Genomic DNA, 16,206 nt, shown 5'->3' with positions numbered 1-16,206 from the left:
GAGGGTGATCCCCCTGTAGTTGGAACACACCCTCCTTGAGCTGTCACCTTATCGTGGTGGAGGGGTTTGTGTGTCCCAATAATCCTAGGAGCTAAGTTGTCTGGGGCTTCACGCCCCTGGCAGGGTCACCCATGGCAAACAGGTCCTAGGTGAGAGACCAGACAAAGCACGGCTCCAAAGACCCCTATGATGAGAAAAATGATTGGATTAAGTTTTCCCTTGCCCGGACGCGGGTCACCGGGGCCTCCCTCTGGAGCCAGGCCTGGAGGTGGGGCTCGAAGGCAAGCGCCTGGTGGCCGGGCCTGCACCCATGGGGTCCGGCTAGGCACAGCCCGAAAGGGTAACGTGGGTCCCCACTTCTGTGCTCGTCACGGATTGTCCATAACGAACACCATGTTCAAGCATAAGGGTGTCCACACGTGCACTTGGCACCAGGACACCCTAGGTCGCAGTTCGACCTAGGAGGGGAAAGCAGTGCACCATCAACACTGTGTATAGTGGGGACTGCTGACCTCGACTCGGGACGTTGTGAGCCGGTGGGGAAAATACTTCGAAGACCTCCTCAATTCCACCGACACGCCTTCCCATGAGGGAGCAGAGTCTGGGTTCTCTGAGGTGGGCTCTCCTATCTCTGGGGTTGAGGTCACTGAGGTGGTTAAAAAGCTCCTCGGTGGCAGGGCCCCGGGGGTAGATGAGATTCGCCCGGAGTTCCTCAAGGCTCTGGATGTTGTAGGGCTGTCCTGGTTGACACGCCCCTGCAACATCGCGTGCCTCTGGATTGGCAGACTGGGGTGGTGGTCCCCCTTTTTAAGAAGGGGGACCGGAGGATGTGTTCTTCATGAAGTCATTCAAGCGAATAAAGCAAATAATGTTTCTGTAGGCCCCAATGTGTGTGTTGCTGTTTTTTGGGCAGTTAAAAATTTTAATTGTGGCAGGTGTGTGTTGACTCCCATATATTATTATTTATTTATGTTATTTGACGTTCACGTTCTGATTTAAAAAAAAACAAAAAAATTTAAGTTACTCACAATTTACTCTTTACTTGATTAGTTTTGACATTGAGTACTTTCTTACTCAAGTAAATATTTGAATGATTACTTTCTACTTTTACTTGAGTCATATTATTCTAAAGTAACAGTACTCTTACTTGAGTACAATATTTGCCTACTCTACCCACCTCTGTATATATATTTTCTGGACTGCTTCTCCTCACTAGGGTCACGGGAGTGCTGGAGCCTATGCCAACTATCTTCGGGCGACAGGCGGGGTACACCCTGAACCGGTCGCCAGCCAATCGCAGGGCACATAGAAACAAACAACCATTCGTACTCACATTCACACCTACGGGCAATTTAGAGTCTTCAATCAACCTCCCCTGCATGTTTTTGGGATGTGGGAGGAAACCGGAGCGCCCGGAGAAAACACACGCAGGTAACCAGTCGCCCGCCGTGTCGACACACACACACACCCGCATGCACGCACGCACGCACGCACACACACACACACACAATATATGTAAGTGTGATTGGTTGTTTGTCTTGATGTGCCCCTGCAATTCACTCTGCCTCTCAGCAGCCTAGAAAAGGGATGGCTTAAAAGAAAACAGAAAGCATATATTGTTCTGTCTTAACTAGTTTATTAGTTTAACTAATGTTAGCTAATAATGTGAAATGTAGTTTTATGATGCTTGATGGGACTGGGACAAACTGGCATCACTACTTTTCTCATGTAATAGATACACATTTGCTCAAATTTGACAGGCAGGCCAACCCAGAACCAGATGCTTGCATATAAAAAAATAAAAATAAATAAAAAATAAAAAAATAAAGGCATTGTAGTGTTAATACTTAGATGTACTTTTAATGGGAACAGTGTTGTTTTGCTGATCACCTTTTTTTTTTTTGCCAGTCCATCAAAGTGTGATGTTAAGTTTGTTGTGGCAATTCTCAGAACACATCTGAGGTGTTCTTCACTCAGCTGGGATCTGTAGGATGTTTTGTTGGTGTTCATCACACTAAAAGTCTGTTCACACACATATGTAGCGCCAAACACCACCAGCATCCTCTACGCCATCTTCTGGATTTTTGGAAATTTGTCTGCGCTTAATGAAGCATAAAACTAATCCAGTTTGAGAGTTGAACTTCTCTTTTAAGACCATATCACATTGGAGATCAATCAGTTCTATCTGCAGCTCCCGTGGCGCTGTTTCAGGATCTCGTGTGACTGAATCTTGGATGGCAGTTTGTCAGATAAAGGTGTTTTGCTGAGCCTGCAAGCTTGATTTTAACTGCTGAGCCGTAGTCATCAGTTCCTGCGTTGATTGGCTGTTGGCATAATCAGCATGCTTGGTAGAAAAGTGACGGCTGATGTTATATTCCTCTAAAACCGCAATGGTTTCTTAACAAATTAGACATACAACCTTTGACCGGACTTCAGTGAAAAAGTATTTAGTAGTCCATTCTATATTAAACAGACAGCACTGACTGTCGACTTTTCTTTTCTTTGGCCCACTCATGGTTGAAGAAGAATTCAGAGCAGTAGCAGAGGAAAAACAGAAGAGCCAAAGTCAAGTCAATGTATCACTGTACCTACTGCGCTACCTGGTGGAACCACTGGGCAAGACAGGACAAGGTCAGATGAATGTAGTCATGATTTTGATATGATTTGGGCGATTCTGGACCAATCTTTGGCGGGCCGGATGTGGCCCGTGGGCCGGAGTTTGCCCACTGCTGGGTTAACCCAAATTACTGTGGCCTACTACTGTAAATATCCACGATAGTCAAGGGGGATTAAATAACGCAGCACAGATCTACATCAAGGCTAGCTAATTATTTGCAAGCATAATTACATTGCAGCATGTTGCCACGTGAAATCAAATATAACCTGTGCCTATGTGACACTTATTCAGAACACAGTGCCTCAGAACATATGGGCCTTCTTTGAAGAGCATCTGGAGATGCAGTATGACTAACACATCATTTTATTCAGTGACAAGATGAAAGATGGATGCATGAAGAGGCTGTTATCGCTCAGATGAACCCTCAGTGCCCTCACACTGACGACTCACACACTTACCATTTTGTAGCACTCCATTTTATTTCATCTTTAATTTGGCCCTCTTCTCTGACATCCAAATATTAAAGTCAGCAACGCCATCTGGATTCCCACACGCAGAAATGAACATGAAATATGAACTTTTTCAGCATACCCTCGGCAGCCATAGTCACATATCTATTTGTTAAAAGTTAAACACTGAACCATTGTCACATAATCATCTGTAAAAATCATCTAAAATTATTTAACACATTTCCATTTTTCAAATGGATAAATGTGTTTATCATTGTGGTTGTAGTTTACAGTGGTTCAGAAGTGTACTGGATCACACTGACAGCTCTTTTAACACCAACGGAAACTAAAATAATCTGTTGCAAGGTCAATGTGTTGCATTACGAAACATTCTTAACGGCACAGGCTAACCTTTACGTAAAATGTCATTGTAATTTTTTTTACTCACCTGTAATGTTGATGATGATAAACAAACACAGTAATGAACATGCACATAATCACATTCCTCCTTTTTGCGATCAATTTTAGCGTATGTGGTGGAATAATAATAATAATAATAATAATAACAATAATAATACAAACAAAATAAGGTGTGCATGTGAGTTTTTGTTTATATGTGCCCTGCGATTGGCTGGCAATTACCACTTGTCTTGTCTTTCACCTAACACACCTGACACCTTCCTCCACCTCTTCCAACCTGCTTGGATTTGTTTCTTCACTTCCTTACCACACTCACCATTGCTCTGGACTGTTGACCATAATTATTTAAAGTCCTCCACCCTCATTATCGCTTCTCCCTGTACCCTCGCTTTTCCCCCTCCACCTCTCTCATTCATGCACATATAGTCTTCTGTCTTTGGCTAATCTTCATTACACTCCTTTCTAGTGCATGCCACCCCTTTTTTTAACTGTTCCTCCACCTGCTCCCTGCTTTCACTGCAGCTCACCCTTCATTACTCTCCTTTCCAATGTCATCTGCAAACATCACGGTCCACAGGGATTCCAGTCTCAGACCTCATCTGTAAGCCTATTCATCACCACTGCAAAAAGGAAGGTGCTCATGGCTGATCCGTGATGCAGTCCCACCTCCACCTAAACTCTTTTGTCACACATACAGCACGCCTCACTGCTGTTCTGCTGCCCTCATACATGTCCTGTATTATTTAAACATACTTCTCTGCCACTCCAGACTACCGCATGCAGTACCACAGTTCCTCTCTGTCTGTACTCTGTCATAGGCTTTCTCTCGGTCTACAAAGACACAATGTAGCTCCTTCTGACGTTGTCTGTACTTCTCCATAAACACCCTCTGGGCAAATAATGCATCTGTGGTCCTCTTCCTAGACATGAACTTATACTGTTGCTCACAAATACTCACTTCTGTCCTGAGTTTAGCCTTCACTACTCTTTCCTATAACTTTGCTGTGTGGCTCATCAACTTTATTCATAGTTCCCACAACTGTGCACCTTTCCTCCATTCCTGTGGCATCTTCTCATCCTCTAGGGTTTTTGTTGAACAACCTGGTCAAAAATCCACAGTCACCGCTCCGAGACGCTTCAATACCTCCACAGGTATGTCATCATGAACAACTGCCTTTCCATTTTTCATCCTCTTTAGTCCCTTTCTAACTTCTACCTTACTTATCACTGCAACTTCCTGGTCCACCACACTTGCCTCTTCTACTCTTCCTTCTCTCTCATTTTGATCATTCATTAACTCCTCAAAGTATTTTTTCCATTTATCCAGCACACTACTGGCACCAGTCAACACATTTCCATCACTATCTTCCCGTCTGGCCAACCTGTATAGATCTTTCGCTCCTTTACTGACCAAACTGGCATACGTCATTGTTTGGCACTTTGCCACATCTACCGTCGCAGCTCCATGTATTCTAGTCTTCTCTCTTCAGTCCTCTCAGTGTCCCCCTCCTTCTTAGCTAACCTCTTTCCTTATATGCTTTCCTGCACTTTAAGGTTCCACCACCAAGTCTCCTTTTCCTCTTTCAAACTGAGAAGATACACCAAGTACTCTCCTGCCTGTCTCTCTGATCACCTTGGCAGTAGTGGTCCAGTCTTCTGGAAGCTCCTCCTACCCACTGAGAGCCTGTCTCACCTCTTCTCGAAAAGCTACAAAACCCTCTTCGTTTCTCAGCTTCCACCACATGGTTCTTTGCTCTGCCTTTGTCTTTGTAATCTTCCTCACCACCACCAGAGTCATCTTACACACCACCATCCTATGCTTTCTAGTCACACTCTCGAGTCAGGCCAAGTTTATTTACATAGTTAATCACAAAATAATCTCAAAGGGCTTCACAGGCCCACAGGAGGCAATGATTGACGACATCCCCTAATCTAGCATTCCTGAGGGTCTAATCTGGTTTTGCCGAGTTGCATTGGCTCCTCTAATGCAGTGGGGGGTGATAAGGATGCGGCCGGGGGTTCAAGATGTGGCAGAATAGCTAGCTGCGCTGTGCCCGTGGAGGGTGCTAACCTGTGAGCTCGCACCTCTCTCTCGCTTGTGGTCTTTATCGTAAGTGATTGTCCAGTCTAATAGCTATCGAAATTAATTATTCGAGTGAAGTGGGCAGGTGGAAGAGTTTGACGGTGTGGCTGGAGTGAGCAGCGAAGCGGGAGACACTGGGGACGGAGGAGGACACAAGAGTATTAATACAATTGCGGGTAGCCAAGGAATCAATTTGAATGCACGAGAAGGAGTCATGAGAGAAGGCCTGTGTACCACGAACAAGCGTTAATACTCTGGCGCTAGATTCCTGGATCTGGCAGGCTTATATGCAGGCAGTGATGAGTGCTGATTGGGAACAGGTGCGCGGGCAGTGATGAGTGTAGATTGATAACAGGTGCGCCGAGGTGGTGCTGATTGCTGGAGAGAGAGAGAGGCGAGGCACAAAGCGCCAGCCAAGCTCCAAAAAGGGAACTTCAGGGCACAGATCGTGAGAGGTTCCTCCTTCCAGGATGGCCAGTCTGCAATGGATGTCAAGTGGGCAACCTTTATCACATAGTCTGGTTCTGTACAATGTTCGATAGGATGGCAAGATGCTGTACAATGTTCATTAAGATGGCATAAGAGTCCATTTAAAGAGAAAAGGCGCAGCACTGTAGAGGCCTTTGGTGGTTCTGCCTAAGGACCTGGCCCGGTCGGTCAGAGCAGAATCCTCCATGGCAATGACTCAGGGGGAAGTGGTCCACCTCAGATCTTGTCTCAGTTGGTCGATGCGGAACCCAAACAGCAAAAGCCTCAGATTCGGTCAATGTCACTTAGCCTTCTCTCCGAGCAGGAGACGAAGGGGGTGGAGACAGGACAAGCGGCAGTAAAACAGGCCTACATGTACTTTAACTAAATGTCAAAGAGTAGAAATAAGTCTTTAAAGCGGGATTTAAACATTTCTAATGAGGTCGCAGCTCTAATATCTGCGGGTAGGATATTCCGGAGTACTGGAGCCCGAATAGAAAATGCTCGAGAGCCTGCGGACTTCTTTCTGGCTCTCAGGGTCACCAAAAGACCAGCGTTTTGCGAGTATAAATTTCGGGACGGAACATACGGTACAACTAAGTCAGTGAGATACGAATGTGCTTAACCACTGTAATATTTTATGCGTAAGTAACAGGACCTTAAAATGGCATCTCAAGTAGACCGAAAGCCAATGCAAGTTGGCCAGAATGGGGGTGATATGGTCAAACTTTCTCGTCCTCTTCAAAAGTCTTACTGCAGCGATTTGTACTAACTGCAGGCTTTTAATACTAGACACGGGAAGACCAGAAAGCACCACGTTGCAGTAGTCGAGGTGAGACGTAACAAATGCGTGGACTATGATCTCTGCGTCACTAGCGGATAAGATGGGCCGGAGCTTAGCGACATTACGAAGATGAAAAAAAAAAACGCAGTTTTGGTAATATTGTTAATGTGTTTTTGAAAGGAGAGAGCTGAGTCAAATATAACACCAATATTTTTTCTGACTCACTTTGGGTAATGGTGCTTTTGTCAAAACTCATTGTGGTGTCCTTAAACAAGTGGCTATGTTTAGCAGGGCCAGTAATCAACAGCTCAGTTTTCTGAAGGTTAAGGAGCAAAAACGTTACAGCGATCAGAGCGATCAGACGAGCCCAGGGCTGCACGAGGTATAGCACGGTATGCGTTTTTTACCTTAGTGTAGCAGTGGTCTAAAGTATTATTTTCTCTGGTAGGATAGTCGATGTGCTGCTTCTATTTAGGGAGTTCGTGGTTGAGTTTAGCTTTGTTAAAGTCCCCGAGAATAATGAGGGGTGAGTCCGGGTGTTTTTTTTCAATTTCGTTGACTTGTTCGGCGAGCGTTAGCAATGCAGCGTTCGTGTTAGCTTGAGGCGTTATGTAGACTCCAGCCAGTATGAATGATGCGAACTCACGTGGCGAGTAGAATGGTTTACAGTTTAAGAATAGCGACTCCAAATGCGGGCTGCAGTGTGTGCTGAGCACCGTGACGTCCGTACACCATTTTTCGTTGATATAGAGGCATATCCCGCCGCCCTTTGTTTTCCCCGATGATTCCATGTCGCGGTCCGCTCGATGAATGTGGAAGCCGGGAAGCATGACGGCGACATCGGGTACAGCGTCGCAAAGCCAGGTCTCCGTGAAGCACATGGCCGCGGAACGTCCGAAGTCTTTACTGGTCTTTAACAGAAGATGAAGCTCGTCCATTTTGTTGGGTAGGGAGCGTACATTCGCGAGGTGGATCGACGGGAACGCCAATCTGTGTCCTCTCATGCGGAGTTTCACCTGAATGCCGGCCCGTTTCCATCTGTGGCGCCGCTTCCGTCTCCATGCGGCGAAAACCGCAGACGCCGCTCCGGTGAGTAACTCGGGGAAAAAACTGAGCGGATATTCGAAAGTTGGTGACAGAAAGTCCGGAGTAGCCTCCTTGATGGTTAGCAGGTCTCCCCTTGTGTAAGTGAGTCGTGTAAGGTCTCCAAAGACGGACGAAAAACACAAAAACAAAGACAATACTAGAGAGCGCGTTACCGAGGCGACCACACTGGTAGGCGCCATCTATATATTTGGACTTGCTGCGGGCGCGGCGAGAGATTAATACTGCAGGAATCTGGTAGTTATTTCTCGACTTGTCATCGGTAGAACGAACCGGGGAAGAGTGCTTAAACTCATTACACAGTACTACCGCAATAGAAAGCATAACAGTCTACAATGCATGAGTGGGTATTTCGCTCTAATCTATTTAACAATCTACAGGACCATGTGTGCTGTTAGAGTCCAGCATAGCGCTAGTTAGCCTTAACGTTACAGACTGCACAAACTTTCTAACAGACTCGCTCATCACCCGTGTCGCCTACCCCTACTTCACAGTCAGTAACCTTCACATTACATCATCTGCACAAAATGTAATCCACCTGCGTGCTTCTACCTCCACTCTTGTAGGTCACCTGTGTTGCTGCCTCTTTTGGAAGAAAGTGTTCACGCCAGCCATTTTCATCCTTATTGCAAAGTCTACCACCATCTGTCCCTCCAAGTTCCTTTCCTGGATGACAAACTTACCCATCACATCCATCATCAACATTTCTAATACAATCTGCACCAATCATGACTCTCTCTATGCCTGGGATGCTCTGAACTACTTCGTCTAGCTCCTTCCTTCCAGAATTTCTCTTTCACCTCTAGGTCACATCCTACCTGTGGGGCATAGCCATTAATTACATTAAACATAACACTACTCCATTTCTCTTCCCATCTACACCATGGTAAAATAATTTAAATCCTGCCCCTAAACTTCTAGCCTTACTGCCTTTCCACCTGGTCTCCTGGACACACAATATATCAACCTTTCTCCTGATCATCATGTCAACCAACTCCCGAGATTTTCCTGTCATAGTCCCAACATTCAAAGTCCCCACATTCAGTTCTAGGCTGTTCCTGTTCTCTTTCTGTCTAAGAACCCGCTTTCCAACTCTCCTTCATCTTTGACCCACAGTAGCTGAATTTGAAAAGGACGTTGTTAACGTGGGCCATGACCGATTTGGTATGGAATTATGTGGATGAACGTTCATATTTTTTGGGCAAAGCTTTAAGCCGGGTGTCTTTCCTGACACAGCCTTCTGCACTTATCTGGGCTTGGGACCATCCTACAATTTGCACTGGCTTGTGCCCCCCATGGGGCTGCATTTAGGGTTTTCTATGCTATACTGTGATGTATTCATCAGTATGCTGGTCCTTTTCTGTCTTCAGCATTTTTCAGATACCGGATATGTCAGGATTCATACACAATATTATGATTGATTAGTAAGCCAGCGCACCTGCCTCACAGTTCTGAGGTTTGGGGGTCCGAGTCTTGGTTCAGGCCTTCCTGTGTGGCGTTTGCATGTAGTCCCCATTTTTGCAGGGGTTTTCTCCCAGTATTCCGGCTTCCACATTCCAAAAACATACCTTAGGAAAGGCAATATTATTTGTATAGCACGTTTCATACAAAAGGTAACTCAATGTGGTTTACATGATTAAAAGCATTTAAAAGCAAAGAGCATAAAATAAATTTAAAAACAAAGCACAAAAAATTTAAAGACATCTTACTAATATAATTAAAAAAAAAAAAAAACATACTGTACAGTCCAAGAGAGCTCATTCAAGAAATCGAAAGGCTCTAAAACGCTCCATCATACGCATGAGAAAAAAAAAAAAAAAGTTTTAAAAAACATTCACACTTGGGGCTGACGTCCCTTCTGTTAGCAACTTATTCCATTTGTGTGTAGCATGACAGTTAAATGCTGCTTCACCATGTTTGCTTTGGACTCTGTGCTTCACTATTTGACCCAAGTCTGTAGATCGCAGAGCCCTACTGGAATTCTATTCCATGAGCATTTCTTTCATGTATTCAGGGGCTACAGGTACACTATTTAGTAACTTATGGACCAGTAGCAGAACTTTAAAGTCTATTTTGTAGCTGACTGGGAGCCAGTGTAGAGACTTAAGAATTGGAGTAATATGTTCTGAGCACCTTGTTCTGGTCAGAACCCGAGCCGCAGCTGTTTAATGCCCTTTTGGGGGAGTTCAGTCAGAAAAGCATTAGGTTAGGTTCATTGAAGACTCTGAATTACCCAAAGATGTGAATGTGAACATGAATAGTTGTTTGTCTTTATGTACCCTGGCAGCCAGTCCAGGGTTTACCCCGTCTCTCACTCATAGTCAGATGGGTTAGGTTCCAGTTCACACAAAATAGATGGGTGGATGATTAGAATAGAATAGAATAGAGCTTTATTGTCACTCTCACAGGAACAAGGAAAATTGTTAGGCATCTCCCAATTTGCAGCATTGCAGTAAACAAAGAAGTAGACAGATAAACACACAATTACCAAAAGACACTTATTTACATAATATACAAATGCTTACATTTGGGAGAATGACTATATTATGATATGATGTTCAGTTATTTCAGAGATTGTTGTTATTATTATTATTACAGCCAGCTAACATCAAATATATCCCACGCATTACTTTTCTTAATGTCTTAGTGACGCTGACGATTTTTAAAGTACAGACAGTGTGAAAACAAGTCAAATAAAAACGTCTCTGCCAAAGTATGAACTTCAGTTTCCTTACTTTTATTTGCATTATCATACATTAGGTACAAATGACACAATCAGAGTTACAAGGTAGGTTGCTCAGTCATTTTAAAGGTTTCAGGCTGACAAGGAAAAAGACCAAACATTTGCACAATACAGAGTAATCCTTCCTTTACTGTCTACATAGGCATTTACTGGAAGATGTTTATGAAAAATGACAGTTAGAGATTGTGTAATGAGTTCGGCAAAAAGGCATTCCTGTCCCCATTCAAAAAGATGACACGTCCTTCACCTCTCTTAACTCGCATTAACTAATTTCTTTGAAAGGACCACAGGATTTAGCTAAAGCCTTATCACGCACTAACAGTAAAGGAGCAGTCGTGTAAGAAAGAAAATAGATCACTCACTCACACTTTACAATTAAGATGACTTCATTAGTATCTGGCCATAATTAAATTAAGAAAAAAAAAAAGACTCAAATGTAAACAATGTAAAACACCAAGATGTCCATGGCTGTTAAAATCTAGTTCGGGGATTTAGAACAACAAAGGAAAAAGTTGACAATTTACATGCTGTGTGTGGGTGCATGCATGTGTAAATTAAGGAAATCAAAAGACCCCTAAACAGGTGCTATATGTGTGGAAACTGTTGATAGGGGGATGGATTAACGAGACACAGGCAATGAGGATGGAGCATAAGAAGTTGTTGGGAGGTGAGTTGAATGTGAAGAACGAGAAGGATCCTTCAAAGAAGATTAAACTAGGCAAAAATTAAAAAAACAAAACAATTTAACACACTTGCCACTTTCGGTTTTCTTTTCACACGTATCAGCGGCTTCCTTTTCTATGTCCCTAAAATGAGCTATTGAACATGTTCTTGCATATTTTTACACTAGTTTATTAATTCCCCTGCCAGCCATTCACATGCATATCATCACTGTCCAACAAAAAGCATTTATATCCACATTTAGTGGTTCCATTTTCAGATCTGATAAAAATCACGTTTTCTTTGTTATAAAACGACAACGCAGAGAAATATGTTTTCATTGTAGTGATGGAATGCAGGTGAATGTAGGAGAAGCACACAAATTATACAATGACTCAAGTTTGCTGCTTCAGTTTTGAGTATTTGTTCAGTTTTGTGTCCATATTGTTCTAATGAGCCAGAATAGTATTGAAAAGGTTATGGGAAAGCTGAGGACCAACATCTGCAATGTTATTTATTGTCCAGTAAAAGTTGGGAAAATGGTTATTACTTTTCAGGATCTGATATCAAAATATTCATTAAAAATGCTCTAAAGCAGCAAACCAAATTTTATATTGGTCAACTCAAAAGCTTAGTATTTAGTGGCCAACACGGCCGCTCATCTCGCACGTGGCATGGAACACCATGTGATGATGTTAGAATTCAAACTGAAGAAAGTTGCATATAACCACAGGAAAGGAAAGAAGTTGGGAAAGGCACACATGCAGGGAGAGCTTGAATTGTTTGCTCCATGTTCACACTTACTGTCATTTCAACTAGTTTGACTTTTCTGTGACGAAAGCATATTGGGAAGCAAGGCATGGGGTTCGACTACAAGGATGGACTTGTGTTTTGTTACTGAATAGAGCCAACTCAGAAAAAGCATGAAGTTGTTGTGCTCCACAAGGTATACTTTGCCTCACTTATATTCCACGTGGATGTCAAATCAATCATATGTTTCACGAGTTGAAATGTGTTCAGACCAAAGTCAGCCTGAGGCTTTGAGGCTAGTCAGGAGGCAAATGGAAGCACCGTGTACTTTATGTTGTTTGTCTGGTGCGTGAATGTGACAAGCTAGTCAGGTAACAGTGCTTGTGTGTTGTTATGTGGCCAGCACCAGGTGTGGTTCACGACCGGAGAGGTTGACACAAAAACTACAACTAGTGCACCAAAAGGCTAGCACATTTGTTTGGCACATGCAAGATGATTTTCTATACACTGTATATCAGATATGTCACATATTTTTTCCAAACATTCTTGCATTGCCTGAAGAAGCAGGAGAGATAACTGACAATGGCCACAAAAGCAAAACTGACAAAATAACAAACAACATTTAAGATTATGAACCCCATTAATGAGACATTAGCGAGTGGTCCCACTAGTTTTTATAGTGACATAACAAGCAGTGCTAAAGGAGCGCTAAGAATCACAATGTTTAAGTGTTTAACAGTACCAAATCTAGTAGGCGCATTTGTTTAAAAAAAATAAAGCCACAAAATCACGAGTTTGTGACCTAAAAGGGGGTCGCTGGTGTTGTCATAAACATTTAGTAGCAAGTTGGACAAATTGAGAACACGCACGAGCTCTGAATATTTGCGAAGCTCCACAAAGAGGCAGATCTTGCACTCAGAATATTACAAATAAAAGTAAACACTGTACAAATCTATGTTTTTACTCAAAACATTCTGATGGTCATCTGTTTCCACACAATTGTATTCTGTTGGTTAAAAGAACAATATTAAATTCATGTTAGCTAACATAAACCATGTTACATTTACCTAACGAAATACAAATCGGTGGAACGATTCAACAACAAAATGTTAATAAATATGCCTTTTTTTATTGATACTTTCCACAAAAATGCTATAATTGACTATGATCAGGTTCATTGTCAGTGAACCTTTTTAAATTAATTATTATTTCAGTGCTTTTAATTCATGAAATGCTACTAAATTCTCATGATAACACATTGTGCTGGTCTAAGTGAAGAACTCCGGGCCAGTGGGGCTGTGTGCTAAAAGTCACACTCACCACCCCCCCCTTATCAAAAACCTTATCAAATCATATACACATATTAGAAATACCAAACATAAAGTAACATGCGAAGTTTCTATTTGATTGAAACTGGTGCAAGTCTTTAAAACTGTTGAAATTTTGGGGGGAGCAAGGACGCAGATAGGATTTTGGAACAGTGGTGGGGGACGACGACGACGACCAATCATTCATATATATATATATATATATATATATATATATATATATATATATATATATAGTCCCCAGTACAATCTGTGCCCTTGGAGGAGAGTTTCACTTTATGGTTTAATTGAGTATTACATTTTGGTGGCATGCTGCATTTAATGATTCACGTTCATGTGCGACGCTAACACGTGCATGCTCGTCCAACACATCAAATGAAAATAAAAAGTGTTCAATCATTCTAAAGGAGGAAATTGCAATATTTTGTCCACTTTCGTTTGAAGATGTTACTCTGTTGAACTGCACTTTATCTGTGGATCCTCTTAACAATGTAAGAAAATCAGATTTAGATGCTAGTATAAAAATTTGCTAGACTCTTTTTAAATAACCCATAATTATTATTTACAAAATGAGTTATACAGTGATTTAGATAAATTCAAATTTCTAATTACAAAAAAGATAGGGGTGATACAAACATTTATAGCTCTGAAACCAAAAACAAGAAACAACAAAAAAAAAGATACCCTATTCTACTTTTGAAATAAATCTAATAAATATTTGTTTTCTTACGGACAACATCGGAAACATTGCATCCTAATTATCCAGTAACTACTGTATCCAAGAAACCATCCTGTATATTATATTATTAAATTCTGTATATTTTGATGACAAGGATGATCATTTCTAAAAACAGCAAGTTATTATTATTATTATTTTTATTTTTTTTACTGTTAGCAGGATTTGTACTTCTGAGTAATTTTTAGAGACAGTTGGAGTCACAGTGTAAACTTTTAGTCATTATTTTTAAAGGCATAAACAAAATGTAATTGCGTCCGGTGAGTTAAGAGTCATAAGGGTTCATAAATGTGTACAAAGAATTATTAAGCGATTGTATGTTCTGCAGAGAAATGAAGTGATTTGAAGTTTAGTAGGGTTTTGTAATTTGGAGCTAGTTGTGGCAAAAAATAATGGCTCTTTTTCAGGCTCTGATGCATCTTGTATTAAAATATGACCTCATTTTTGCCACCACTGGCAATTGAGACAATCAAATGATACTAAAATCTTACAGACAAATAAATTAAACAGGCAGAAAGCTGTAAACATGATAAAGGAACATTGAATCACAAGGTGCTTTTTCAATGTTTGCACCATCTCTCCTTCATATTTGGCTATGATAGCTTTGTTCCCCCGGGCAGGAGGTACCTTCAGGCTATTCATAAATCTTCATGAAAAAACAAACTATGAGCCAACAACTAGACGTATGTGTGGATGAGAATACTTCTTAAATAAGTCATACAGTACATGCATCTTCTACAGAATGAACCCATGCTTTGAACGCTCCTTTCAAATGGTCTTGCTTCGATAATATATAGCCACAAATTAATGTAATACTTTACTTACATCATATACTGGCATTGATAAACACTATTTTGTCTCAGTGCGTCCAGTTTTGGAGTAAACTTTCAATAAAAAGGACATCATTGTACACAATACATGCTCATGATTAAACTAAAAGAAATGACTTCTTGTGGCGGCAGAGTCTAAATCAAACGTAATCTAGACTGCAAAATATACCGCAGAAAATAAATAAGCATGCCCTACAATCCTGCATCAAGTTTTGTAATGTCAAGTGGTGGTCATATGTTAGGCTGTTGCTTTTTTTTTAGTGAATGGCAGTGAGTAGAGATCTTTCACGTTCGGGCACGGAGGGGGTGAGGCGTTTGGCCATCCCGCTCATTCGCTGTTGTTGAGCGATGGGTGTACAAACTGCGGGTTTATGAAGGAGAAGCCTGCGAACTCGGCCTGGTCGATGTTGGCGATCACCAGCTCGTCGGGAGGTGTGAGCTGAGGCTGCGTGCGTGTGAAGAACTTGTCAAAGTTCTCGGCTCCTTTGCCACTCTGGATTGAGAACACAAACACACACATAGAAGAGATACACTTAAAACGGTAGATCATTGAGAAGACAGTTGCAAACTTGGATTATTTTCGGCAAAATAAAAAGAGCAAAGAAAACTACTGCTGACAAAGTAAAGCTAATGAAATAAACGCATGTGGAACATCTTAAAATAATTAAATTAAAAATAAATGAGAAAACCATAAAATATAATCTCAAATATTAAATACATATTATACTTTTAAAGTGCACAATAACAGTTGAAGCTCAATTCAGTTATTTTTTTTTACTGTCAGTATATGGTGGGAACAGCATTTGGTTTCTCCACGTATGGTGGCAATGCGTATAGTTTTATTCGCTGGTCCTTCTGTGCATGTCTTAACCTCTGAGGGGCAGTAAGGTGCACGTAATGACACACACACTTGCAGTAACAAAAAAAGTAGAAGAAGTTATGATCGGATATTTTTAATAAATATATCTATGGACATGTAGAATATGCTTATGTTTAAGTTCAGCAGTGGTTGTGTTCCAATTCAAAATAGTTATTATTGTGGTTATTGAGGTTATTTTTCAAGCTTTACTGATATAATTTGCATTTATTTTATTCAACTGTAATACATTCTTATTTTTAACGTTAGTTTAAATGGGTCACTTTTTCTCATACCTACTGTTGCTGATTATTGTTATCTGTTTGAGTAATATCATTGGATCATTACAAAATAAGCAAAGTATGTACTATAAATAAA

The 16,206-nt window shown here is 41.5% G+C and overlaps 1 protein-coding gene across 2 annotated transcripts in view; it reads right to left on the bottom strand.

Annotated features, from left to right (window-relative positions):
* Positions 1–10,641: 10,641 nt before the first annotated feature.
* LOC133477529 (protein kinase C alpha type-like) overlaps positions 10,642–16,206 on the bottom strand; it is a 176,930-nt gene continuing 171,365 nt past the window's right edge. For both annotated transcript variants that reach the window (XM_061772371.1, XM_061772372.1), the window contains one exon: positions 10,642–15,465. In XM_061772371.1, the coding sequence (XP_061628355.1) occupies positions 15,301–15,465 (165 nt within the window). In that variant the 3' untranslated portion in view covers positions 10,642–15,300. The remainder of the gene's footprint in view (positions 15,466–16,206) is intronic.

This window comes from Phyllopteryx taeniolatus, chromosome 4, assembly GCF_024500385.1.
Source record: "Phyllopteryx taeniolatus isolate TA_2022b chromosome 4, UOR_Ptae_1.2, whole genome shotgun sequence".
Taxonomy (NCBI): domain Eukaryota; kingdom Metazoa; phylum Chordata; class Actinopteri; order Syngnathiformes; family Syngnathidae; genus Phyllopteryx; species Phyllopteryx taeniolatus.
This window is presented reverse-complemented; position numbering and strand designations above follow the sequence as displayed.